Genomic DNA, 27,952 nt, shown 5'->3' with positions numbered 1-27,952 from the left:
AAGATTTTATTCATGCTTTCTCTGTCCCTTGTGGTGGGTGAATAGCAAGCAATTCGGAGCTTGGTTCTAGTAGCTAATACCAATTTTGCTTTTGTTTTCACCCCCGGAGACAGTAAGCCCACAAAGGCAGGGAATGCATTCATTTCACCCTTGCCTTGTAGCCCTAACGTCCAGCCCAGAGCTATGTTTACTAAGTAGCGTCTGCGAATGATAGAAAATAACATTGGCTGGCAACGTTTTCTCAAAACACTTTTATTATTTTCAATGGATCCTCGATAAACATAGTTACTCGATGTGGTTAAAGTTACAGGAATGTTTCTCTGCCTCTCTCTTCCCTACCCCTCGTTTGGCCTGGAATCCCCGGCAGACGTCTCAGCCCTGAGACACGGCCGTCTTGACGGCCTGCACGATGGCGTCCTTGTCGATGCCGAACATCTTCAGCAACTCCGCGGGCTTCCCGCTCCTTGGGATGTTGGCGACCGCCAAGCGAGTGAGGGTCACGCCGGGTTCGCCCACAATGGCAGCAGCCACAGCCTCTCCTATGCCGCCTGAGGAGAAGAGGAGATGGGAGGGACCGAACGTCGGTCAGCAGGGGGGGTCTGGGGGATGGCACCGAGCAAAACCTTTCGTTCTCCGTCTCTGGAAGTGGCCGAGCTAACGCTCAAAGGGGTGGCTCCAATGGAGATGAGGGAAAGATGGAGAATCCCTAGCTTGAACTCCCAGCCCCAGCACTTGAGAACTCTGTGGGCTCCCTGGGCTGCCATTTTCTTTTTTTATAAAGTGAGGTGGGGGGAGAGTAGGAGATCCTTTCTGCCAACTCTTTTCTAAGATCGACAAATCATCCTGAGCAGCATCTGGGTTCCTCATCCCAATGCCCAGGCCCCCAAAGGAAGTTCTTTTTTTTTTCTCTTTTTTTTTTCCCCTGAGGCTGGGGTTAAGTGACTTGCCCAGGGTCACACAGCTAGGAAGTGTTAAGTGTCTGAAGCCGGATTTGAACTGGGGTCCTCCTGACTTCAGGGCTGGTGCTCTATCCACTGCGCCACCTAGCTGCCCACCAAAGGAAGCTCTCTTAATGGTATCTCCAAGCCAATCACACTTTAAAAAACAGTCAATCCACTGCCAAGCAAGGGTAGCTCTTGGGAATCCCTTTAGTATCTCTTTCTACAAGGGGTGATTAGGAGCGAGCTGAAAGCAAAGACCCCCAATTCTTCCCATTTCCAAAACTTCTGCTCTATGTCTCCCCAAGCGAAGAGGTCCCCACCTAATCCCCAGACACTATCCCCCCTCCACCCGCCGAAGGTCCCGACCATACCTTCATAGTAATGGTCCTCCACAGTCAGGATGCGGCCGTGGGTCGCACGGGCACTTTCAAGGATGAGCTTCTTGTCCAGAGGCTTAATTGTAAAGGGATCAAGCACCCGGATGTTGATCTTTTCTGGAAGCAGAAGAAAGGCACAAGCAGATGAATCCAATCAGCATTTCCGGAATCTCGGTAAGGTAACTCAGCGTGCATTTCTAGAATATCTCCTGTCTGCTCTGATAAGAACAGTCATTTCCTGCATTTGGGAGCGGCAAAGTGCCTGGCACAAAGGAGAATGGGCAAAGCGCCTGGCACAAAGGAGAATGCTTAAGAAGTGCCCGATGTGACTGGAAGGCCTCGGGTCTAACAATGGGAAATAGCCCTTAGTGGGATTTCAGAGGATATAAGGAATACCATATTGGACTTTAAAGCACCAAGTTCGAATCCTGCCTCTGCCCAGTCCCCTTCAACCTGCTTGTTTCCCTAGATAAAAGGTTCCCTGGTTCTACGTGGCCTAGTCTTAAAGGTCCTGCCTCCTGAACCTGGGATAGGAACAGAGGCCTAGACAAGTTGCAAGCTCTCTCCACTGCTTGGCCATGTAGCCTTGCATGGATCACAATTTCCCCATGTAAAAACCAGTAAGAACCTGGGTTCTAGTCAGCATTGAGGACATAGAGACCCAGGTCAAGAGCTAGTAGACAGCTACTGAGGAGAGCCAGGGCCAGTCCCGGGTGGTGTGGACCCCCGTTGTCCACTGCGGTGGCAATACACTGCAGTGTAATGTGGCAATGAGCTTTTGTATGCTAACACATTACCAGCCCTCTGCATGGGGCCAGGAGCCAGGGCCCAGGAGGGCACCAGTCAAATTGTCCTTATCTGGCCAGCCTGGCTTTTCTGGCCATCAATGCTCCTTGCTTAGCCTCCCAAAGACACTCCTGCAAGCACCTGCCTCAATGCAGTCAGAGATGGGAGCTTTTTCCCAGAGGCCTTCAAAACCTGGAATCTTCCCTCTGTGAGCGGGCAGTGCTCACCACCCAGACCTCAGCCTGTGCTGCTCTGCACCGGGAGCTAGCTGCGTCGTCCCTAGCTAGGAGCCTAAGTGCTCTCACTTCTCCCCCAAGGCCCCAACGGCATAGGCCGAGGCTGGAGAAGGGCTTCAGAGGGAGCCGGTTTGACAGCCAATCTCACCTTTCTTCAGTTGCTCTGCAGCTGCCAAGGCCTCATGGAGGGTCACCCCAGCACCGATCACAGTGACTTGGTCATCCTTGCTCTTCAGGACCACCTGGGAAGGAGGACAATGGCAGGCCCAGAATGAGCACTGGGTTCGGGTATGTTTGTTACCAGACTGAATGTCTGGCTGCCTATCTGCGATGCCAAAGGATCCAGGGAGAGAACAAAGGAGTTCTTACAGGGGGTGGAGTTCTAGCATATCCCATCCTCTCCACCCCAAGTTAGCAGGACAGAGACTCACTGGTACTGACCTTAGCCTGGCCAATCTGGAAGTTTTCATTGTTGTTGTAGATGATCGCGTTCTCTGGGCGGCTGGTCCTTATGAAGCAGATGCCCTGGATTGGGGGGAAAATCATTGGTCACAAGATAGGATCAGACCGGAGGCAGAACAGCTGGCCTCTGCTCCTTACTAGCTATGTGACTATACAGATGAGGAAGCCATGTGATTGGCTCACGTAGTCACACGTGAGCCAATCACATGGCTTCCTCATCTGTATAATCAGGGATGCGAACCTAAGATCTCTTCCAGCTAGGATACCGTCATTCCCTAGCTGCCTAATTCTTACACATGCTTTAAAGGTGAACTTCCTTTGGAAAAATCTGATCCTCTGCATTGGTTATGCCCTTTTCTCCTCAGAATGATTTCCCTTCTTTTTATTTATTTATTTATTTTCCTGAGGCTGGGGTTAAGTGACTCACCCAGGGTCACACAGCTAGGAAGTGTTAAGTGTCTGAGACCAGATTTGAACTCAGGTCCTCCTGACTTCAGGGCTGGACATCTACTGTGCCACCCAACTGCCCCCAGTCTTGGCATTCAAGAATGCTGATGAAATGCTGGCATTCAAGAGCCTCTACAAGACTGGAAAGGTGAGAAATTATTCTACTCATAAGATTCCAGAGTTTGAGCTGAAAGCATGCTGTTATCAGGAAAGCTGTATTGAGAATTCTTGGGGTGTGGATTTCAGGTTTCTCTCGCTCCCTTCCCTCCATGCAGATAGGGACTTTGTCTTTTATTTCCTCCAATATCTAGCATGTGCTCTGTATACAGTAAGTACTTAATAAATGCTGGTTAAATAAAATGAATATATAAATATAAATGAAATGAACAAGGATGAACTCAATTGAAATAAAGCAAGAGAATAAAGTCAGCCCTCAAGGAAAAACATTTTAACTGGACCCAGCTCCCAAGGCTTGAAGGCAAGGAGCTGGGCCAGATGGTCAAGCAAATGACATTTGTTAAGCACCTACTACGTGCCCTGTATTGATACTAGGGATACAGTGAAAGAGCTCCTGATGTCTTCTTGGAGCTTATATTCTTTTGGAGAAGACACAAAGATCTCGGTCATTTCTGGAGACTGTTTCTGGTACCAGATAACCTGTTTCCCTTTGGATGGCTATTCACTCTACAAAACTAGAGGGCCCTGAAAGGTCCCCGGCCCCCCTGCATTCAGGAGACCAAGGCAGAGAACAATTATCCCTTGGGCCCAGAGATCTCCACAAGCTCTCTGGGAATTCATATCACTGCAGGGAGTGGGATTTCAGAACTCTCTGGCAATTTGATTCTCTCCAGGCTCTGAGAGCCAAACTCTGCCCAGTTCTCCCATTTAAGAAGAGTGAGTATCAAGGCCCTGAGCTTCCGGGTTCCCTTCTGCTCTTGTAACCCCCTCCTCCCCCAACACACACACAACAAACCTTGGTGTTGGCAGCTAATTCTACAGCTTTCTCAGTAGCCACAGCATCACTTGGGTAAAAGACTGTCCCGTTGGGAATGCTCCGGAACATGGCAAGGTCTTCAAGGGCCATCTGGGAAGGACCATCTTCCCCTGTGGAGGAAAAGAAATGCTTGAAAAAAATCAGCAAATCCCCCAAAGGGCAGCCATTCCACATGACCTCCTCTGCTTCCCAAGCACACTGATTCATTGATATATTTGATTGACTCCCTTTTTCCTTACCCTTCAGACTGAATTAGTGCTTAGTGCCTGTCAAGGTTACCCACAATCCCTCTCACCCTGATCCCCTTCCTCATGCACAGTGGCCAAAATAATCTGGGCCCGAGTCTGTCTGATATCTCTCTCTCCCTGCTTCATAAGCTAGTAGATGTAACCACTGGGTTTTAAAACTGGTTTGGGGTTGGATTTTTTTTAAGCCAAATAGGCCTTTATTAGTAGAGGGGGAACTCTTGGTGAGAAGTCTCCCTCTAGCAAAGCACTCAGCAGCACCTTCCTATGACTTGGCTACCACTCTGAGAGGGGAGGGGAGATACATATTAGGAAATGGTTGTAACATAGCCCAAAAGCATGAGTATACCTTGAAAAATCACCAAGGCCCGGGACAAAAGTGGGCAAGTGGCAGCTTACCGATAGACACGCCGCAGTGTGAACCACATAGGTTGATGTTGCTCTCGGAAATGGCGGCCATGCGGATCTGGTCAAAGGCTCTAGTGAAGAAGGCAGCAAAAGTACTGCAGAAAGGCACGGTCCTGTCCCGTGTGGCACAGCCCACGGCGATGCTCACCTGGGAAGAGAAACAAACGTGGGATCCCTGCTTCAAACTAGCCAACAGGGAAGGCACAGCAAAATAAGCCCCTCCTTTCTGTCCCAGAGATGAAATGGCTGCGCGAAACGTAACAACAGAAACAGGATCTGAACCCTAAGAGCTTTCTGCTGTACCACTCTCCCCACATGGCTGCCAGAGAGCCAGGCCCATCAGCAGACTCCCTTCTCCACATGAATGGCTCTTCCCGAAGCCCTGCAGAGCGAAGTCGCCTCGGAACAGCAGGAGAAAGGGGATTTCTGGGTCCTGGCTACTGACACAGATTCTCACGTCCGGGTTGTCCGAGCCCCCAGACCCAGGCCCTGGCCATTACTGCTCATGCACAGACAGAGCTGTTTCCCTATGAGCTCCCAACCTACAAAACCTTAGCAAAGAGCAAGGCCGGCGTGTCTGCTCCCTTCACTGCCAAGTGGCCACTTTTAATCCCTACACTCAAAGCTTCATCACACTATCCAACCCCTTCTTGCAGAGGAGGAAATGGATGCTGGGAGGGTTAAGGGATTTACCTGAGATCACACAGCCTGTGCAGGATCCGAACCCCAAACTTCAATCTCCAGGATGTAATCCCAGATCATTGGAGCTGTGCAAAGGGTAGCATCCAAAGTGTATTCTCCTTTATTAGAGGATAAGCTAGGCTCGAGGGAGGTCGTAAAGATATATGACCAAGTCAACTGCCATTTGACTAGCAAAACATCCTACTGTGTGCCAGGCACTGGCAACACTCCCTCCTGTGTGCCGGATACTGTGCAGGATCAGGCAAAATGACCTAACGTCCTCAACTCTGAGGGTTTATGAAACGTTCACTTTGGTTTGAAAAAATAAAATGAGCCACCCCTCCCATTGCAATCTTGGGTTCCATGACCGTGCTTCCCCCAGACCTACCATGTTCTGTTCGGCAATGTAACACTCAATGAAGCGATTGGGATGCTCCTTCTTAAAGAGTTCTGAGAAGGTGGAGTTCTTGGTGTCTCCGTCCAGGGCGATCACCCGATCGCTGGCTTGCCCCAGTTTGGCCAGCGCCATGCCGTAGGCTTTGCGGGTGGCTAGCTGATAGGAGAGAGAGAATCCGCAGTGGTTATTGTCGCCCACCCTCCAGGATGTTCTAGTCCCTGATGGATCCGTGTGACGGACACCTTTCTTCAGTAAGAGTCAAGAATGGAAAAGCGGATGCTAGCCCCCAGAAGGGAAGCAAGTGGGAAGTGTGACTGCTGCTTCTATTGGGGGGTACCAGGACACCCTCAGAAAGCTCTCCAAAATAGCAACAACTGATCCCTTACACATATGTGGTCTCGTCTAATCCTTATGGCGCTCTTGAGAGGTAGGTGATGGCGGGGACAATTGTCCCCATTGTTTGTGAGAAAAATAGGCCCAGAGGTATGATGTATCGGTTCAATTTGTCTGTGTTTGGGTTTTGCCCTCTGCCAGACTCTGGGCTTCTGGCTAACATTTGTATCTCCCTCAAGTACCCAGCTTGGCACTAGTGACCGTGTCACTGTTCATTCAACTGAGGGGAGAAATCCAGCTCCACTATTCTTCCGAGACTGTTGCTTAATTGTCCCAGGAGAACAAAGGTTCCCGAAGGGCAAAGACTATTTCTCGCCTCTCTGGCGGGCGGAGGATGGGAGCTTTATCAATGTCTGTGGGGTTATGTTTGCTGACTGTGCCTTTGGACCCTCCCACAAGCGAGGCTCCCCCTCCTACCTTGTCTCCAAGTTTGTAATTTGGGGGAGATGGCATCCGGATGTTGGTGATGTTAACCGCAGGGGCATCCTCTTTGGGGAGGGTGGAGAGAGTCTTCTTCTTGCTTTGGATTTGGCCATGAATTTCCTCAATGGCCTGTTCCGCCATGTTTTTGGGAAGTGGCTTCCCGTGCCATGAGTCCTTATCTTCCACACCTGTGGTTGGGGAACAGAATAAAAAGAAAAGTAAAACAGAAGTTCCCCAAAGCTCTCTGGAGGATGGGCAAGGCTGCCTGCCCCAAAGCTCACAGCAAGTAAGTACGCAGCTTCCAGAGAGAGCACCGGGTTTGGATGTACAGGATCTCAGTGTCGACTCTTACTATGTGAACCTGGGTAAGTCATTTAATCTGAGTTACAGTTTCCTCATTTGTAAGACAGGGGCATTTATTTATACGTCCTTTCCCAGGTTTATGCCAGAAATGTGGGTACTGTAAAACCCCATAGAAATGAGCAACATTATCATCCTCATCCACCACAACCATTTATGAAGTGTTTCACTGTATGATCCCAGAGTGTGGAATACAACAAGTGCTTAATAAATGTTTTCTAGGTTAGCTATGATTGTATTGAGCCCTGGAAGGGGAAAGAAGCAAAAACTATCTGCCTTCAAAGAGCTTCCAGAAGAGTTTGGGAAAAAATAAAGGAGAAAGAACGAAGGAAGGAAGGGAGGGAGGGAGGGAGGAAGGAGGAAAAGAGGAAGGAAGAAAGGGAGGGAGGGAGAACCCTTTCACAAATTCACATGACACAATCACCAACCAGTGCAAAGAACAGGACTTAAGAGACAAAAACTAATCAATCCTGGGGGGGACCAAGGAAGTTTCATGTAGGTGACCAAGGACCAGGATTCCAGGTGAGAGATGGGTAGTTGTTTGCTATTCCAGGAGTTCAGCAAAGAGGAATGGACATAGGTTTTCTGGGGGTGGAGGGATTATCAGGGAAGGCTCTCTGGGCAAGGAAATGAGCCACTGCAAGCCAAACCTATCCCATGCTTCATATGGGCAGTGAACATCTATTAACTTTCGGTTCCCATCTGATAGCAGACGCCACAACAGGTTAACGACAGGGCTTAAAATCATTTTTAAAAACTAAAAGGAGTGATGTGGCGGTTGTGGAAGGTGGAAACTGTCCTAAGTGACAAGGAGCAGGAGGAGAATGTGGCCTTGGGCTTCCTGGCAGCCTTAGGCCAAAATACTGCCCATTGGCGTCCATTCCCTTCATTTGCAGAACAACCTGTGTGACCTGCTCAAGGTCACACAGCAAGCCCTCCACCTCCCACACAGGCTTGTGGGGCAGCTCTAGCAGCTCCCTGCTCCCCGCCCCCTCTCACAACTGGACAGCTTCCCAAAAGGCCTTTAACAAAGCAGCACAGTGAAGACCCAGCTTCCTCTCCCTTAAAGGGCCTTTGCCTTTTCCCAGCGTTCCTATGGCCTGGGGAGTTTTGCCAGCCATGAGAAGCGGGCCAGAGCCATGTGGGCAAAGCAGAACTTCAGGAAGTCTGGTGGTCTGGGAAGCCCAGAAGGTACTGGTTCCCTAGGGAAGGCCTGGGGAACTTCAGGAATTTCTCAAGAACAGAGCCCAGTAAGAGCTTGAAGGCTGGCATCCCACCGGCCCTGCCTCCATTAGGCCCAAGGCCCCGGGCAAACAGGCCAGCCGGCCAAAAATGTTATAAACGAGGGCAAATCACAGGTCTCCAAATGAGGCACTGACCCTCGAATACACGAAAATTGTGTCCCATGGACAAAACTCGATCTGCTCGTAAAAAGAAAGGGGCATTTTCTGGGGGCCATGGGCTCTGCTGAGGGGTGCCGCCTTCCAAGATGGCATCTGGCTTTCTGCTCGACAGCAGAGGAGGAGGCATGTGCTCACAGAAAAACCGAGCAGATCAACAGGAGCTGGGCAGAGAAAGTAAAGGGAGGGCCCGGATGGCGCTGCAAACCCAGGTAATACACAGACGGGGTAGCCATGGAGCTGGCCACGAATTCAAGAACGTCAGAAGTGACACTCGTGATCTGCACTGTCGAGGCAGCCGGGGGCTTAACACAGGGGTAACAATAGCAAGCACTGGCAAAGTACTTTTATGTGTATTATTCAATTTTATCCTCTTGCCAATACTATGAGACAGATGCTATTACTGTCCCATTTTATAGCTAGAAACCGAGGCTGAGAAGGAGGGAAATCTCTGAGACAGGATTTGAACTCAAGTCTTTCTGATTCTCATCCGGCCTTCTATCCGGCCCATCACCAAGCCATCTTAGGATTTGTGGGGATCCAAGTCATGCTCAAAATAGAGCAATGGATGGGTATTCAGATGGTCTTAGAAGGGATACTGGACATGCCCTGAAAACCTAAGAGATGTGCCATGCATCCATAAACCTGGGGAGGGGAGCAGAGGGTACCCGTCCGAGAAAGGAGGACCACATGAAAGCAAGAACATGGCTTTCTGAGAGCATTTTTGGCCCTCCGTTGTTCTATAGGGCTGATCAAGGAAGGATCTCGGCCCACTCTGGAGGCCCTGCAGAGGAACCCTTGGGGAGAGGAAGCCGTTGGTGGAGGGGAAGAGGTCATCCCTCACCTGAGATTCCTCTGCCCTTGTACGTCTTGGCAATGACAGCCAGTGGCTTGTGCTTGTTCTGGTCGAAGGTCTTGCAGAGTTCTTCCACGCTGTGTCCGTCCACAACGACCGCGTTCCACCTAGAAGAGCAGTGGAAGGCCCGTGACGCAAAAAGCAGGAGAGACAGGGACAGCGACAGAAGCTGGAAGAAAGGTGTTTCTTCACTGTCTATACAAGGCACCACTTTTGTGTATTATGGGTTGGTACTAAGTCCAAGCACACCTGAAGAGGTTTCGGTGACAAAAACGATCATTTTGTTCCACTGAGGCGCGATAATGACCTGACCAAACTCTCTTAAGTCCACAGACTATTTCAAGGCCCAAGTCCTAGCCTTCTGCTGTCCTTAGGCTAGACTCTTTAGGGGCCCAGGATAGGAACCCAAGCCCCAGAGATGTCTCCACAATAGTGCTGGGAAGGAGGCCAGTCAGGTATTATTCTTATTACCATTTTCTGGCTAAGACCCTCAGTGGTCAAGTACAGAAAGGGGGTGGAGGGAGCACTGAACCATCCTCCTTCCCAGCCCCAGAGAACAATGCTTTCTCCTCCCAGAAGTTGGCAAATACGATAGTTTTGAAGGGGGAAGATCGGCCTTTCCCTCTTCAAATCCAGCCCGAATACCATCTTTGTGAGGGACTTGACAAGTTTCAGAAGTGACTCCGAGCCCGCCAGCCCAGAGAGACGGCCCCATACGCACCCAAAGGATTCGCATCGCTTCTGGTACACATCCACCTGGTGCTGCAGAGGGGCGGGGTCGCTCTGGCCCAGTCGGTTAATGTCAAGGATGGCGACTAGGTTGTCCAACTTGTAGAACCCCGCGAAGGCCATGGCCTCCCACACGGAGCCCTCGGACAGCTCCCCATCGCCCAGCAGGCAATAGACGCGGTAACTGAAAAACAAAAGGATGGTTCCATCATTGTCCACAATGGAGTTATGGAAAAGGGCCATGGATTCCTCTTCCAGGTTAATGTACTGCCCCCCCACAAAGGACTGAGCTCTGGCTTAAGTGACAGAATTGGAAGGAACCTCAAGGCTCACCCAGCCTGTTAAGGGAGGAAGTGATGGCACCTCAGTTTACACAGCAGTGATGCTGAGAACCTCGGGAGGTGGTGTCCCCTTCACCTTTCACAGAAGAAGGAAAGCAGATTCAGAGATGGCCACGCCTCGCCAGTGACCTCTTTGCAAGAGCAGGGATAGGCCAGCTGAATCCTGGTCTTCCGGTTCCTATCCACTACCCACAATTCTTCACGCCTTGCCTGAGTACAATTGCCCACATGAGGATACTTCAGACCTCGTAGCTACTTTTCCAGAGCCTTCATGTTCTCTTCCTTTTCGACTATTGGAACTTATTTTCATTTTTTCCAATAATTTTTTTTTTATTAAAGCTTTTTATATTCACAACACATGCCCGGATACGTTGACCCTTGCAAAGCTTCGTGGAACCTATTTTCAAGGAACAGTCTTGAGTCATTCCCCCGCTGAGATCAGAATTCCTGAGAACATGTTACCTTCCCCAGGGTGCCCTATTTGCCAAGTTACCAGGTCACAGAATATCGCCAGAAGGGACTCTAGCCAAAGAGATGAGATTATGTCATCGGAGGCACGGTGCCAGAGCGGGAGGATTTTATCCTGCTCGTGGCCAAATGGAGCATGTAAAAATGGCCAATGACCAAAGGTAGACAGTGACAGTTCTCACACAAAGGACCCGGGAGTGTTAGCAGACTCCAAGCCTTAATTAAAATCCAGTGTCCAGAAGATGGGAGACAGTCCTGTGCTCAGTCCTTGATGTCAAATTATAGTCGGGATGAGGTCAGACTAATAAAGGTGTGGATCAAGATCAACCTCAGGGTTCAGTTCCATTTCCTCAAACTACCTCATTTTACAGATGAGGAAACTGAGGCCATTCAGGGCAATAGAATGCTTTGCCCAAGATCACATGAGCAGTAAATAGTAGTCAAGACTGGAACTTGAGTTCAGTGCCCTTAGCCCAACATCTCATGGCTTCATGGGAAAGTAGATCAGAGGTCACATTGGGCCTGCTGTGTCATGGAAAGCAAGGAGCCCCTGACAAATTTTGAATAGGGAGTAATGGGAGGAATTAGGCTGGAGGAGTCTGGGTAGAGAAGACCGGGTCCCAGGGTTTTCCAGGAAGAGGCAAGGAAAGCCTCAACCCCAAGCAGCCACAAGGGAGGCAGAAAAGACAGACTTCCCCCAGCTTGGGACCCAGGGAGGAATGGATGGCATGTCCAGCCAGGCTGGGGAGGAGTAGGCGGCTCTAACAGAAAGCAGCTCAACTATTTCCTTTGTTGCCTAAAGGCCTGAACCTGCATGGTCAGAGCTGAGGAAGAAGCGGCTCCTTCCACAGCCCACCGGCCCAGGCCTGATCACTGCCCAAGGACACACAATCCGGGATCTCCCCAGCGCCGGGGCTCCACTCTCACTGCTGGACCAGTCAGAGCCTCGGAATCAGAGGACTGGGAGGAGCCCCAGGCCCCATTGCCCCATTTAACAGATGGGGAAACTGAGCCTGAGAAAAGTAGGTCTGGGGTCCCACATTGAGGAGACCCCAGGTGTTAGGGAGGCCCCTCTGGCCCTGGTCTGGACACAGGGAAAGGGGCAGGCCCGGTCCACACTGACACATTCCACTTAACAGTCACAGTGATTCAGCAATATTGCCAGCAGAGGCCAGGGCAGCTCTCCCGTGGGTGTGTCCCTCACTGGAGCAGAGCGGGAAACCCATGGGGACGGTCCCTTCTCTCAAGAAAGAGCAAGTTCAGGGTCCAAGAACAGGCCAGGGCAGGTAGGGAAACCTCAACCCCTCCCCTTGCCGGGCCACACCCAGGAATGGCTTAGACTCTTTTTTTTCTGGAAGAGCTTCAACTCTCCCTGATCCATTACCCAAGAACCCCTTATCTGCACTCGGTTCCCGTGCCAACGGCCAGCTCTTGCCTCACAGTGGCCCTGACAATCAGCACTGAGTGCCCTCTCGGGCTGGAGAGGGCCTGAAGGAGGCAGCCAGGACGGCTCGGGGTGGGTCAGGGTTCACTCTGGCTCTGCTGGAGCACCAGCAGACAGCTGTCTCCCCAACTCCTGACCTGGGCTCACCCCAAAGCAGAGCCGAGCGAGGACAGCGAGCGGCCTGGGGAACATCCGGCCAGCGGGGCCCCGGGCCACCCTGTATCAGCCCGAATGGCAGCCTCCCTCAGAGGCCGCTGCCAGATGGGACCCTCACACAGCTGCCCTTTCCACCCAATGCCTTTCCTCGGGGAACTCGCTCACCCACTAGAATTAATTCCCAGAGACAAATCCTGCCCAGGGCAGTGGCTAAAGATCAAGATGCACCAAAATTCCTGTCTAAACCTGAGTCGGCCTCTGGGCCCAGGTGCAATCCCCGGTCTGGCCGGTCGCCACCATTTTGTGCAATATCACGCTTCTGAAAGAGCGGGTCACTAGACACGCCTTTCCCAGCAGCCCCTGTCCCTTCAAATTTCAATCATAAAGTCATTCTCCTTCACGGGGAATTACTTCCTAAGACTTCAGAGAAGGACGAACTGAGTCCTCTGTCAAACAGCGCCATTGTTCTAGCAATGAATCACTTGGGGGTGACACCCACAGCAGAAAGCCAAGGGCTCAACAAACACTGGCTGATACACCAGAGAATGGACAAAGGACCCTCCCCCACGAGCACCCATCCGTTTCCCTGGAACCAAGGTTTCTGCGCTGTTCATCGAGCACCTACTACATGATGGTCACGGTACTTTCCCTGCCCGTCCACACCAACGGCCAGGTCCAGACACCGTACTGAGACTCGTTAGTTCAGTGGTCAGGACACTCCAGCGTGTTTGAGTGAGAAAAGCACTGAACTGGGTGCCCAAGGGCTGGACCTGAAACGATCTGCAGCCAATGGAAGAGCTCCTCAGTCACTGTGTCAGGAGCCAGGGTTTTTACCTCTTCTCTACAAGCAAAGCAGGAAATAGTGAGGTTCACAGTGGAAAAAGATTCTGGGGTGTTCCCGGGGCGGGGGGGCGATACTGCCATCAATCAATGTAATGGGTGACCCCAGGTCGGGGGGAGGGAGGTGGTTGGGAGCCTCAGGAGAAGAGGAAAGCAGCAGACCCAGTCACCTCAGGGAGAGCAGCATCTTACCTGGCTTTGTCGAAGTATTTGCCCGTGTAGGCCATTCCACAGGCCGCCCCAAGCCCTTGACCCAGGGAGCCGGTAGCCACGTCTGTAAAGGCTTGTTTCTACAATTACAAAAAGCAATATAAGGGCTTGAGGCAGTGTGGTGCGTTGGCAAGAACACTGGGGTTCCTTCTTAGATCTGGAGATAAGCTCTGGCTTTGTCCCCCACCTAACCCCCCCCACCATGGTTGATGTCAATCACTCCTCAAGACCTTCGACTTCCATTCAACAAGAAGCAGCTGAAGACCCAAACGTGGGGTGCCCGCCCCATCACCCGCTGCTAATCAAGTAAATTCTGAGTCACACGATGGGGGACCCCAAGCAGCGCCGCAGGCTCCAAGATAGCACCTCTAAGGAGTCAGATGGCACTTTGCCTTCATTCTTGTCCAAATTCACCATGGAGACACCTTAAGGTGCAGGGCCCACTCGGATTTCTAGTCTTGCCTGGAGTCACCCAGCCAGGCCAAGTCCCAGATGGTGGGCTTTGTTCCCCAAGAGTCTCTTGTGCTCAGAAATGATTTCCCAAGAAGCCGAGAAGCAGCCGTCCAAGCACGTGGAGCTCGGGGCCAGGGGCCTCGGGCAGCCAGTGAAGGGCCCCCGGCTGGGTCACCACTGAAAATCTCCACATGGAAAGGCTCCCCAGTGCCCCCACTTTAGAAACTGCACTGAGACTTTCTTATTTCCCAAGAACAAAGGCTCAGACTGGAAGGAACCCAAACGTCGTGAGCCCTGGGCCGCTTTGTGCAGATGGGAGGAAACGTGGTTGTTTGTTGAAGACCCCGCAGGTCATCAGTGAGGAATACAGGCTGGATTTGAATCTGGGTCTTATGACTCCAAGTCCACTACCTTCTATGGTGAAATAGGCCACTCTAGGATGAGCGGATGACTGTGCCCTAATAAGGGGTATAATGGAGGCCCTAAATGCGGTTCATCCCCCTTGTAGGGGAAATAGAGGCCCAGAAATCTGTTTAAGGTAGCCTGGATAACTTAGTGGCAAGGGTGAGATCTGAACCCTTGGCGGGCCAGGGATGCAGGAAAGGAGAGACACCAAATCACCAGAGTCTAAATCTTTCTCCTTTTCCTTGGAGAACTAAGCCCCGGCCAGTGGTCACGGGGAATGGCCTTCAAGCCATGGGGTCAGGCCTGGCCTATTCAGACCAGCGTCTGACCCTCCACCCAGACTCACACCATGTTCCAAATGAAAGGGCCACGGCTGCCTCGGCCCAAGTTTCCCTTGTGTCTGTAAGGAACCCAGAGAGGGCAACTCCAGAGGGCACCGTGGGCAAGGGGACATTTCAGAAGTCACTGATTCCCCCCTCCACCACCCCCAGACTGCCCTGCACTTACAGGCACGGGGTGGCCGTCCAGGATGGAGCTGATCTTCCTCAGGTTCAACAGCTCACCCTCTGGCAGAAAGCCAGCCTCAGCCCACACTGCATAGAGGATGGGAGCCGCGTGCCCCTGGGAGGAACAAGGATGGATTAGCAAGAGCGGGAGAGGGAAGGGGGGGAGAAGGAGAGGGAGGAGGGAAAGGTATAGGAAGAGGGGAGAGACCTGAATCACTCCTTGGGAAAGGGCTAAAAGGCAGAATAAAGCACTTCCCCCAAACAAATTTTTTTTTTTTTTTTGGGGGGGGGGATGTAGTAATCCTGCAGTTTTATTAGCATACAAACTCCCAAGGTGGAAATTTCAATTACTAATTGACAAGTGCGATCAAGGCCATGAGACTTGCCCAGGGTCACACAGTCTATGTCAGGAGCATGGCTTAAACCCAGATCTTTTTCTGTGTAAACCGCAAAACAGCCTCCCGTGGAGTTAGGACCCACAGAAAATGGGTGAGTGATGAAAGGGCAAAAGAGATGGAAGAGCTTAAGAAGCCGGCCGACTCCTCTTCAGCAAAGGGAAACGGGGAGAGGGAATGCTACACAATGTGGGCACTGATCCACCAGAGCTGGAGGGAGGGCTCGTGGGACATCGGAGCAGCCACCCTGACACAGCTGCCTCGGGACAGCCGCTTCTTACCTTGGAGAGCACAAAGCGGTCATTGCTGGCATCCCGGGGGTCCTGGGGTTTGTACTTCATGGTGTGGAAGAAGAGGACCGCCATGATCTCTGCTACGCTGCAGCATGATGTGGGGTGACTGCAAGCCAAGGAGACAGACAGCCGGAGGTCAGTGACCCACCAAAAGCCCAACAGCCCAACTCAGAGCCATCCTCTGGAGGCTTCCGCCCTTCCTGTTACCCCAGCCATGGAGATGTCTGAACCCTGATCAAGACTGCTGGGGGTCCCCTTACCAGGTTTCTCAGGGGAGCCAGAATGATGCTCAAAAGACTGGGGGGGGGGGAAGGGCATCCAAATATGTCTGGCTCCCAACATCCTCAGATCATTTGGGCCTTTACCCTCCATACCTTAGAAGAGACACCTTGAGAAACAAGGGATGTCTGTCAAGTTCATAAGAAAAAGGATGTGAAGAGATGAGATTGTACCTTAGTCCCTTCTTTGCAGAGGTGGGGGATTATGGGTGAAGAATACAGGACATACTATGAGACTGGTTTTGTTCAACTCTTGTTATCCTTTTGTTTTTTGTTAAAAGGGCCTGGCCCTCCTGGGAAGGGCTACAGTGGGAAGTATGATTGATGTAAGTTTGTTTGTTTGTTTGTTTTTAAAAGAAACAAAGGGAGGAGTGCTCTGAGATTGCACCTGCCTCCCTTCCTTGCAGGTAGGACTATGGGCATGGCACAGGGCACTTATCAAATTCCATTAAAATGTTGGTAATTTTCTTTTTCTTCTTATTATTAAAAGCTGATACTCCCTGTCAGGGGTGGGAAGAGCAGATAGGATGAGGGAGAAATGTTATAAATAATGAGTGATGAAAAAAAAAAAAAAAAAGCTTTAATGCTGCTTTAAAAAGTTTTCAAAGGAAGGTGGTGATAGGATTCTCCCCCTGGGGGAGTACCCAAAGGTCAGGATGGTGAGAGTCCCAAGAGAGAATTTTCTCCACCGTCCCAGAAGCAGCAAATTGGCTCTGCTGCCCCACACCGGGCGCCAAGAACATATTGAGTCTGACAGAACTGGAAAGGAAGACCTCAAATACATGTGAATCTTAGAATCTAGTCCATAAAAAAAACCATCAAGAGATGAACCCTGGAGGTCCCCTCACCAGCTCTCTCAGGGGAGCCAGAATGATGCTCAAAAGATGCCGGGGGCAGGGGGGGAGAGGGCGTCCAAGTATGGCTGGCTCCCAACATCCTACCCTCAGATCATTTGGGGCTTTACCCTCCACAACTTAGAAGAGACACCTTGAGAAACAATCTTTCTAGATTCCCTTTCTAGTCTAAGCCTTTGGTTGGGGGCCGGGGGGGGGGGGCAGGTTGCAGGGGGTAGGTGCAAAGGGAAAAAGGCACAGTTACCATCAAGAGCCTTTGCAACTGCTTGGATCCCTGGACCCATGAGTCTAAGACAAAGTGGCCAGCAACCGGATCTGAAGCAGGCCTTTGGGTTTCCTGAGTTTTTCTCGTTGTGCCTAAGTTGGTCATTGGAGGATTCCTCCAGTGCCATTTCTAACAGGGTTTCTCCTCAATGTACCCCAAAACTCCTGATCAAGGGAGAATCTTTCAGCATTTCCCTCTCCCTCTGGGACGGGTGCTCAAAGTCCTGGTGATGTGGTTCCGGCAGCCCGTCGCTCTGCTGCTTCTGTGTGAGCCACTTTTGACTAAGCCCCAAAGCCTGTTTGCACATGGGACAGTTGGTTCCTGAACACCCCCCACCCCCCCATACACACAGCACACGGGACCCCACGCTCCATGCATGTTAGCGCTGGGCTGGCCGGCCCAAAGGGAGAGATGCTCCCTTCTAACACACAGAATCACTTCTGGATCTGGGGAATACGCCGGCCACTTCCTTTTCCCAGAGAACAGCTTCTATATCCAGAGGAACTTTCACCGTCTCTCTGCTGAGTCCCCATCACATGGGAACGGGAATAGGAGCGAGTTACTACTAACACTTCCAACAGGTATTAGTGGCAGGAAGACTGGCGAGAGTTCATCACCAAACCCAAGCACATGCATGTTTAGTGCTGCCATTCCTAGGGTCTCAACCACTTTATACTTAGCCATTGTCTATGAATTCCTGGTCTTGGGGGGAAACAGATTTAACCTGAAAGAGCAAACACGTGTTCCAGTGAAATTACTCTGATGAGGTGTAATTTTCCCAAATTATAACACCCCTCAAAACGCTTCCTACACATTCAGAACCCCCACAGCCTTAGGGGCAAAGAAATCCTCCTCAACTCCAAGGATTTCCCCACTTTAAACCAGGCTCAGACTTTTAGGAAGTTCAGGTCTGCAAATCCGCCGGACAATGAGTCTCTTTTGGTCCAAAGTGTGTATTTCTCTAGGAAAACTGCAAGCTTAACTTCTTGGCATTTCTGGGCACACACAGAAGAGAAGGTGACCCAAAGACGTCCCAGTTGCCTTCAAGTGTCTGGATTCCTTGTTCTCCTTGGGCCCACAAGGCAGATCAGAACAAGTGAACTCAGGGGAAACAACCCAACCAGGAGGTGACCGTGGCCCTGTCTGGAATGGGCTCCCTTGGGAAGCAGTGGACCTCACCTCCCTGGCAACCTTCAAGCAGAGGCTGAAGGAGGCATTTCAGTGTAAGGGGCTTCAGAAGGGACTAGATGGACCCCAGAGGACCTTTCCAACTTTGAGAGTCTGAACTTGGCAGCATTGCTCTGAAAAACTTTAAATATGTTGGTAATTCCCCAAGGGGAAAAGGGAGAGAGAACCAGGCCCTTCCTCCATCCATTCCAATATTGTACCTTAGTCCCTTCTTTGCAGAGGTGGGGGATTATGGGTGAAGAATACAGGACATACTATGAGACTGGTTTTGTTCAACTCTTATTATCCTTTTGTTTTTTGTTAAAAGGGCCTGGCTCTCTGGGAAGGGCTACAGTGGGAAGTATGACTCCCCCACTCAGCTGCACAGTTCCTAGTGGGAAGGACCGTTGATTCAGCAAAGGGATCCTAGAAGCCCCCAAGATTATCCTCCCTCATTTTACAGCTGAGGAAATTGAGACTCCAAGGATACGGATTTAGGCAAATCCATTAAATGGCATTAGTGGGATTCGATTTATGTTTATCAAGTGCCAGGCTCTATCTGCTCCAGTACGAGGCATGTGCCTTTCACTTCTCAAACCCAGCAAGGAAAGTGAGACACACTAAACCAGTGTTCGGGGAGAATGGAAGGCCGTGGATTGCTCCTGCTGTCCCAGAAATGTGACAAGAGAGGATTGAGAAATAACAGCAATTAGGAGAGGGCACATGACTGGAGGGGACAGATTTTAAAACTTCCTAACAGAAATAAGTGAACAAAACTCCTTGTTTCTAGACCAGTACATGGATGGGCTCCCATCATCCTCCTCCAAGAGAGTGGGCACAGCATTTACGAACAACAGCCTTTCCTTGGAGACTGGCCAGATGTCTCCAAGCCATCCTGACTCCCAAGTTTACTCTGAGAGGTGTGCAGACCCATTGGCAAAGAGCATCCATAGCCATCAGACCCAAGAAACTCTTCCTAAGGGTGCTTGGAACACAAAGAGCAAGAGAAACCTGTTTCTATTAAGCACAGAAGGAAATCCATGAGAGGCCTTCAAAATAAAAAATTAAACCCCTTGCTTCAGATTTGGAGCAGAAAGACTTATTCAAGACCATTCAGTCAGCCGGTGGCAGAAGGAACTTCAAAGTCTGGCAGATGCTGAGTGAAATGAGCAGGACCAGGAGACCATTGTGTACTTCCACAACAATACTGTATGAGGATCAATTCTGATGGACGAGGCCCTCTCCAACCATGAGATGAACCAAATCAGCTCCAATGGAGCAGTAATGAACTGAACCAGCCACACCCAGTGAAAGAACTCTGGGAGATGACTATGAACCACTACGTAGAATTCCCAATCCCTCTATTTTTGTCCGCCTGCATTTTGAGTTTCCTTCACAGGCTAATTGTACGCTATTTCAAAGTCCGATTCTTTTTGTACAGTAAAACAATTATTTGGACATATATACATATATTGTATTTATACTCTGACATATTTAACATGTATGGGTCTATCTGCCATCTTGGGGGGGGAGGTGGAAGGAGGGGAAAAATTGGAACAAAAGATTTTGCATATATATCTGGTAAATAAAAAGCTATAAATAAATATATATTTAAAAAAAGAAAAAAAAATTGGCAGAAATTACTCCAGAGCTCAAAGGAGGAAACTGCGACCGGTTAGCCCACATCTCCCTTGCAGAAGGGATTGCATTGATACTGGTTCTGCAAATCCAGCCCCATTCTCTTAAGCAAGAAGGAAAAAGAGGAAACTCTTGGTAGCCGGCCTAATCAGATAAAGGTGGAGAGGAGGGCTCCATGTGCTCACACAGTTTTCAAAATAAGAAAATATGAAATGCAGCATGAAAGCTCTCCCCAGCACCATGGGGGGCTACAGATCCACATTCAGTAGCTCACAGTTGGAATTCGAAGGGACCTTAGCAGACAGCTAGCCCGACAACTTAATTTGACAGTGGAGGAAACTGAGGCACATAGAAGGTTAAGTATTCAAATGCTAATAAGTGGCTTCCTGATTTAGAAACTGGTGCCAAAACTCTAACAGTTTTTCTCTTGGGAAATAATCTTTATTCTCTCTCTCCTCTCCTCTGAAGGTGCAGGGTCCCATTACCAGCACCTATAATACTCTGACTCAGTGTTTCCTGAGCCCTTTGGAGACTTAAACAAAGATGGCCATGAGCAATAGTCCCAGCTCCCAGAGGAACGAAGCTAGGACTGGGCTTGCGCCTCCTGAAGCATGCCATAAGGGGTAAGGGGCTTGTTGATGATTTTGTCCCCTCCTTCCTCCCACAGTCCTCTTCCAATCCACTGTGGAAACATAGCCAGATGGCATCAAATGAGTTTGGTCCCCTTTTTACAAATGAGGAAACTGAGACCAGAGTACTGAATGAATTGCTTTGGGTCACACAAATAAGGGACAGGTGTGGCATTTGATTCCGGGTCTTTGGGAGCTACCACATCCTTTCCACAGTTGTAGGCTGCTTTGGTGCTGCTTGCAGAGAGCCCCCTTAGTCTTAAGAAGGATGAGGGGTTAAGTGCTGGGGAAGCAAGAGGTTTTAGCCATTAACCTAGTCCTTTAGACAGATCAGATCCCGAGTAATGGAAGCTAAAATGGGAGAAAGCAGTGAGAATAGCTGAACCGTAAGAAGCAATAGCGCTGCCGTGGGCCAGACCTGGGCGTCTCTCCTTATGGGCCGGGCTTTGGTGACTTCTGTCACCAGGAAGGGTAACCAGCAACACCCGGCTTCTCCGGGATCAAGGGAAGTGCCAGATAGGTAGCATGGGCCCCTGGGCTCAGGGACCTTAAAAGGACAGACGTGGGTGTACACAGCAAAGGAAGGCTTAAAGTCATATGAGACAGGAATAGGGGTGTGTGTGTATGTGTGTGTGTGTGTGTGTGTGTGTGTGTGTGTGTGTGTGTGTGTGTGTGTGTTACTACTTGTCTAGAAAGAAATTTCAACATCCCTGAGTCCTGCACAGCCAGGGTACAATCCTGCGTTAGATTCCAGTCACTGGGTGAGAAAACAGAATCCCTGAAAGTATATTCTTAGGGACTTAGGACCAGAGTTAGAAGGGACAAAAGTCATTGAACCCAACCTCCTTCATTTTTTACAGATGAGGAAACTGAGGCCCAAGATTTTTAAGTGACCCAGCTAAGGTTAAGAACAAAAGTAGGATCTGGACGCAATTCCTAGCTCCAGAGCCACTGACTGCTTTCTCTTCTTGCTCTCTTTGGAGTAATTTGTATCCCTGGCAGTGCTGGGGGAGATCTCCTAGAAAGCCCAAAAGTTCCTCCTAAAATACAGGACACAAGATCGGGAGAGCTGATGTGCAGAAGCAGAGAAATCCCAAGCTGAACTCTGACCCATGCAGCACATCAGTCAGACTCCTAAGGAAAAGCCTCCATGCTCTATAGCTGTGATGATTGCAATGGGTTCCTGCCAACTGCTCATCCCAATGCAGGGTGCAGGTAGGATGATCCACATTCCCTAATCGAGCTCAGGCCAGTGGATGTTTGGACAGATAACCAAGTCACTCTAAGGCTGCGTGCTCCGTCCTCCCCAAGGGCTTGAACCCTCACTTCTTCAGGGAAAATCTTGGCAAGTTCGCCCTTGCCTCACTTTGATTTAAGCCAGGAAGCCGGAGTCTTGTGTAACCCTTGGGAAGCAAAATTCAGCAAGACCATCAGGTGAGAGTGAGGGAGTTTAAAAAAAAAGGGCCTTAGAAACCACCTTGCTCAGCCCCCTTATTTCACAGATCAGTAAATTTAAGTGATAAGTGGTAAGAACCAGGACTCCTCCTTTCACCTATGTTATTCCCACAATTTCATCCTCCTTCCTAGCTTCTGGGGAGGGCTTATATGCACAGAGCAGAATTGGATGATCCTAAATTCGTGTGTTTTGGCTTCTTAGGCAGTTATCTCACCATCCAGTCAATGATAAATGATGTGGACAACTGCCTGGTTGTTCATTTCTTTTTATGCACACCCTCTATTTCTATTGTGTTCTTATGTCCTTCCCTTTAGCTGTTGGCTAGAGATTTTCAAAGGTCAGCATATACATATATATATGAGAGAGAGAGAGAGAGAGAGAGAGAGAGAGAGAGAAACAGAGAGAGAGAGGGAGAGACAGAGACAGAGACAGAGAGAGACAACCTATATACAAAGTTTTACATTTAATAATAATTGCTGACTCTCAGTAGTCAGAATATAATGAGTAAACTGAGGCGCTGCAGTCAGCCATCTTTTCCCAAAGATCATGGTGTAGAATATAAATTATGCCATTGAGAAAAGGCCTCAAAGAGTTAGATTCTGGAATCATGAATCAAAGAGCCCACCTTAGTGGGCTCAAATCTAATTCATGTAAGAGCTGGAGAGTTCATGACCTCATGACAAGCATTAGTTTTTCCATTTGTCTTGAGGGGGAAAAAGAAAGCCCGAAGGAACCATGGGTGCCCAGGGACATTTCCTAACGTGTCTTACAACATTAGTCAGCCACTGGTGAGCAATGCTCCTTCCTTCTGCAAAGTTCCAAGTTCAGTTTTTACTCTGAAGTCATTTTTTTCCCTTTCCTTTCTTTACAGCAGCTTTACAACTAGATTGTTTCAGTCTTATCAATTCACCTTCTCTTTCTTGACTCTACTTTTATTCACATACCTCCTTACATCATTAATTTGGAATCCCCCCCCCCCTTAGCACATAGTAGGCTTACCCTTTGGCTGATTGATTTAATTCTGGGAAATCTCTTAAACCTGACTTGGTTCGGTTCTGAAATCCCTTGTTGATTTCTGCCCTAAATACTCACCCATGTAGCTGAGAGGATGCTGGGAGTCTAGCACCTGCTTCCTCCTGAAATTACTTTGTACATATTTTTACTCTCTAAGCTGGTCAGATTGTATCTCCTAGAAGAATGGCAAACTGGGAAGCTGAAACTGTTTTTTTTTTTTTTGTTTCTTCTTTAGATCCTTAAATCGAGAGGTTATGGTCATGGAGATCAGCCATCAGAAGGCCTGTCTCTGACCCATGCTGGCCCTTAACCACTCAGTGCCCCAGACTGTTGCAGAACTGTGGAAAGAACGCCGGCTCTACAGACAGAGGAGGGGGTTCAAATAGTCCCTGACACTCCCTGTGGGATCCTGGGCAAGTCAGTCACTCCTTTCTGGAAATGAGCTGGCCTTTGAGATCCACTTCATGATTCTATGCAGGTGCCCATCTGCATTGGCAAAGAGTCCACACTGGGAGTTCCCTACAATGAAATGGATGTGACGAGGGGAGGGCACATGCAAACCCCTTCACCCTCTTCCCCACCCTCAGCCTAGCACCATGCTTGACACACTGGGATTGGAATCAGGAAGATCTGTGTTCAAATCAGTCTTTGTTACCCACTGGCTATGACCTTTGACAAGTCACTTAAGCTGTTTGCCTCAGTTTTTATTTCTGTAAGGGGGTATTAATAGAAGCTGCCTCCCAAGGTTGTTGTGAGGATCAAATAAGGTAACAGTAAAGCACTAAGTATAGTGCCTAGCACAGAGCAAGTGCTTTATAAATGTTAGCTATTAATAAATCAATAAACAAATATGAAGCACCTACTATGTGCCAAGCATTGTGCAATGTGCTGAGGACACAAAAAGGTGAAAGACATTCCCATCAAAAAAGAGTAATGGTGTTTATAATCTAGTCAAAAAACAAATAGGAAATAAGGAACAGAGAGGGGAGCTGCTTGAATTCGGAAAGTTGGGAAAGAATTCCTCCAGAAGATGGGATTTTGGTTGGGACTCTCCATTTTGAGCTGTCTCTGTCCTCTACCTTAGTATGGCCTAAGTTCTGTCCTCCATTCAGACTTCCTGTGAAGAGGTCAGGGCCCAATGAGAGCTGACTTCTAGTTCCCCTGGCACTTGTCCACCCCATACAATACTAGTGTTGCAAGACAAATTAGGAAATGCAACTGGCCAGTGTTGGGGTTAAAAAGAGGAAAGAACCAATGCTTGCACTGTGGGTAGCCACTGCCAAGCTCTGTGTCCATCCCATCAGCACTCTGTCCAAGATGACCACTACCAAGCTCTGTGTCCATCCTATTGGCACTGTCCAAGGTGGCCATTATCAAGCTGTGTCCATCCCATCAGCACTCTGTCCAAGATGACCACTACCAAGCTCTGTGTCCATCCCATCAGTACGTGGCTACTGTCAAGCTCTGGCCCTCAGCATAGGAATCCCGTATTGCCTCATTCATTCATTTCCTTTACTGTCAGAGGTGTCAAAGGTAATGGATGATGTACAATTCCAAACCCAATACTTTCTATTCTGCAGACAGAATGACTCGGCAAAAGGAGCAGTGACTCTTCAAGTTAAAAACCAATCTCTGGGCAAGTCATTCCCCCCTTCCCTAGGAATTCAGTTTTCCCAGTTGTGAATCAGACAGATGTCCTTGAGAGAAGGCACTATCTAGAGATAGTGTTTATAGAGATCTTACTGATCTCTCTCTCTATATTGAAGGGCTTCTGAGGGGGCCCTTAGCTCTGGGATCCTGGAGCCAAATTTGGAATCTGATCCAAGCTGGTGGAAAGATTTCCCTCCCCCCCCCAGGGGGGGAATTCCAAACTTTCAAGAGTATTTCCCAAACTGGGTCTTTGCAGCCTTTAAGGAGCAAGGCCACAAGGTCCACCCCAGGGTGGCTAGAAAGAGCTCTCCAATCTCACCAAATGAATGCCTGAGGCCTGAACAAACAATTGCTGCTCTACTTCTCCCAAGTGGGGGAGATAGCAGAAGTAGTGCCACTCAGCAGAAGCATAATCACTCCCAGGACTTTGAGCCAGAAGATAGAGGTCATTTTAGAAGCAGGAAGTTCTTGCCAGGGGTCCAGCCACAATCTAGCTAACAAAAAGCACAAAGGCTCTCTGAGACCCAGGTCTTTAAAAGTAGTAAAATGGAGCTAACCCCTAAGTGAACATGAGCAAAGGACTTTGGGACTTTGCAGTCTGGGGGATCACCTTCCAAAGGGAACTCCTTCTACTGTACCACAGCACAGTCACAGAGAGGTTCCATTCTAAGGCCCAGAAGCACAGCCAGGCTGTGGCAAGATGCAAAACGTGAATGCAAATCCTCTTTCTCCCTTAGTCCATACCGTCTAAGTCAATAGGGTCTCTGCACCAAGCTATAACTTTAAAAAAAACATCAACTTAACATTATTCATTATTTAATTAATAATAATTAACATTATTAATTATTTAATTAACATTAAAAAAAATTTTCCCCAATTATGTGATGTTTTAATTTCCATTTTTTAAAGATTAAATTCCAAATTTTTCTCCCTCCCCATGCCTAAAATGGCAAGCAATTTGATATGGATTATATATATGCAAATATGTAAAATCTAGTTCCATGTTAGTCATTATAACTGATAGTCTCAAGAGTTATCTGAGACTCAGCGGTTCAATGACTTATCCAAGGTCACAAGTCTAAAAAAGGACAGAGACAAGACTTGAAGCGCGATCAAGTCTCAATACTGTTTCACACCATTGGAGCTGGGATTGGGGGTTTGTTTAGTGTGGTTCCTTTTAATTGCCCAGTCACACCAGCATTTGAACCTTCCAGGCCAGCTCTGATTCTCTGGGGAGCAGGTGAGGATCCAGCTCATAAATGAATAAGTCACCAGCCTTAAGGGACTGACCTACATTCTGGGGAACGCTTAGAAGTCCTGTGGATAATTAGTTCTGACTGGTGGGCACAAAAAGAAAATAAGGCGCCCTGGGGCCCCAGGGAGCACATTCTTTGGCCAGGTGGCCGGCACCCATTGGGTATTCTTTGTCTTGATTTTGGTTCTTTCCTTTACTCCAGACTGGCTGAGTCAGAGAGGTCTTCAGAGGCCATCGAGTAAGAGAAGGGGGCGAGGGCGGGAGCAAGCCAGAATTTGGAAGGAGCGGGCTGGGAGCAGAGGCTGCTGGGCAATCCTGGAGCCCAGACCAAGCTCCGCTTCTGCACCGTGCCCCCAGCAGCTCAAAGCCCTTGGAAAGGAGGTCCAGATTCAAGGAGGAGAGAGCAGAGAGCTGGCCCACACCTTGCAGGTGTCAGGAGGCCTCAGCCTGGGGTTGCTCTCCCATGGGGAGGAAAGGGGACAGAGATGGTGTTTGTGGAAGGAGACCCCGGAATACGAAGTCCCCACAAGTCTATTCACTAGGGCAAGTTCTTCCCTCTCCAAGCTTGGGTGGTTTAGGAGGGGGAGGGTCACTGAAGGCCACCGGCTGGGGTCACCCAACCCGAGTTCAGGTTTTCCCTGGGCCAGAGGATGTGACCAACTCCTAGGCAAGTCACTTGAGTTTTGTAGGCCTCGACTTCCCCAGATGGCAAATGTTCCAGCAATAACCGAAATTGCACACGGGTAAACAAACGCCCCAAGGGGCACACCACGTGGCCCCAACCTCAAACCTCTCTGGAGCTCCAGGACCTGGTCCACATGCCTCATCCCATCCCCCATCCAGAGTGAGCAGGGAAAGCTGATCTGGCCAATCCTAATGCCCCGGGAAAATAACGTTCCCCTCCCCCCGGCGGGGCAGTGAACAGGAATAACCGGAGAGGCCTCCAGGGGCCCGGAGATCGCGGAAGGAGCCGCGGGGGCCGCCTCCGGAGGCAGGGGCCCCTGCCCAGGCAGCTCCACGGTGCACTTTCTCTCCCTATGCCCGAGTCAGCACGTGCGGGGGCCCCAGTAACTGGCTGGGGCGCTGTCCAGCGCCCGCCGACTTTCCCCTCCCCAAAATTGGTCCACAGTGGACCTGGGAGAGCGGCCGGCGGAGGCAGGGGCGCAGGCTGGGCCCCAAATTCGGGCTCGGTTCGCCCACTCCTTCGGAGCCCTCCTCCTCCCCTCCCCCCGCCCGCGGGGGCTCCCTGCTTGCAGCCATCGGAGTCCCGCCGGGGTGGGGGAAGGGGGGGAGGCCCCAGCTCGGCCCAGGGGCTCCGACTGCCCATCCCTGCCCAGGTCCCGGGTCACCGGCCGAGCCCCGCGACTTGGCGGGGATGGGCGGAGCCAGCTCGGGTTCCGGCCGGGGATGTCAGGCTCGGGAGGGCCCGGGCACCCGGAAAGGCTGCCCCGAGCGCGCTAGCGCGGCGCCCCGAGATCCGGCCCGTCCTGGCCCTCCGGCGCATCCCCTCCGTTCCCCAGTCAGAGCGGCCCGGCTTCGGCTGCAGCAGCGGGGGAGCCCGCACCCCGCGCCGGCGGCCCGTCTGCTGGAGCCCCGCGCTCACCCCGACTGCCGTGCCCCCAGCCTTCTCCTCCCGGGCCGGGGGCTGGATGCCCAACGCTGCCCCCGCTCGCGGCTGCTGCGGCCCCAAAGTCTCCGCGCCGGAGCCCCAAAGTCCCAGGGTCCTCCCCGTGCTCCCTGAGTGGGAGCCCGGCGGCTGCGACGTCCCGAGCCCGTGCCCGCTGCCCCCAGCCTGCCCTCCCCGGGCCCGGGGCTTTACCCGGAGCCGGCGGCGGTGGTGGCTTGGATGGAGTGGATGCGCAGCCGGTTGGCGGCGTCCTTCAGCGCCTGCAGTTTCTGCTGGTCGGGCTTGTGATAATCCTCCATGGCGAAAGGAATTGGCGGGCGTCCCGGGCCGGCGGCACACACTGCTACGGGGGAGCGGAGCAAGGAGGAGGAAGAGGAGGACGGCGGCCCCTGCGCGCCCTCTTATGACCAGGCCTACCTGCGGGAGGAGCCGGGGGACGTGGGCAGGGGAAGGGGGAGGAGGAAGAGGAAGGC

At 50.6% G+C, this 27,952-nt stretch overlaps 1 protein-coding gene across 1 annotated transcript; it reads right to left on the bottom strand.

The window, feature by feature from the left end:
• Window positions 1–236: 236 nt before the first annotated feature.
• Window positions 237–27,906, bottom strand: TKT (transketolase). The gene is made up of 14 exons (XM_074284473.1): window positions 27,672–27,906; window positions 15,635–15,752; window positions 14,960–15,073; window positions 13,577–13,674; window positions 10,128–10,319; window positions 9,395–9,513; window positions 6,785–6,978; window positions 5,966–6,130; window positions 4,888–5,044; window positions 4,223–4,353; window positions 2,782–2,865; window positions 2,489–2,582; window positions 1,313–1,435; window positions 237–548 (listed from the first exon to the last, which is right to left on the bottom strand). Exons 1-14 carry the CDS (start codon window positions 27,776–27,778, stop codon window positions 373–375), a joined length of 1,872 nt encoding a protein of 623 aa, XP_074140574.1. The 5' UTR covers window positions 27,779–27,906; the 3' UTR covers window positions 237–372.
• Window positions 27,907–27,952: the final 46 nt, after the last annotated feature.

The sequence above is a fragment of the Sminthopsis crassicaudata genome, chromosome 1 (assembly GCF_048593235.1).
Source record: "Sminthopsis crassicaudata isolate SCR6 chromosome 1, ASM4859323v1, whole genome shotgun sequence".
In the NCBI taxonomy this organism is placed as follows: domain Eukaryota; kingdom Metazoa; phylum Chordata; class Mammalia; order Dasyuromorphia; family Dasyuridae; genus Sminthopsis; species Sminthopsis crassicaudata.
Note: the sequence above shows the minus strand (reverse complement) of the source record. Positions and strands in the feature narration are given on the sequence as shown.

Bases quoted from the DNA above. Each gene is read 5' to 3' on its own strand.
- TKT (XM_074284473.1), bottom strand. From the start codon at position 27,778: ATGGAGGATTATCACAAGCCCGACCAGCAGAAACTGCAGGCGCTGAAG. The intron at 1,436-2,488 runs GTGAGATTGGCT...TTCTGCTTCCAG, and splicing joins TGCAGAGCAACTGAAGAAAG to AAAAGATCAACATCCGGGTG. The intron at 549-1,312 runs GTATGGTCGGGA...TCTTCTCCTCAG, and splicing joins GGAGGACCATTACTATGAAG to GCGGCATAGGAGAGGCTGTG.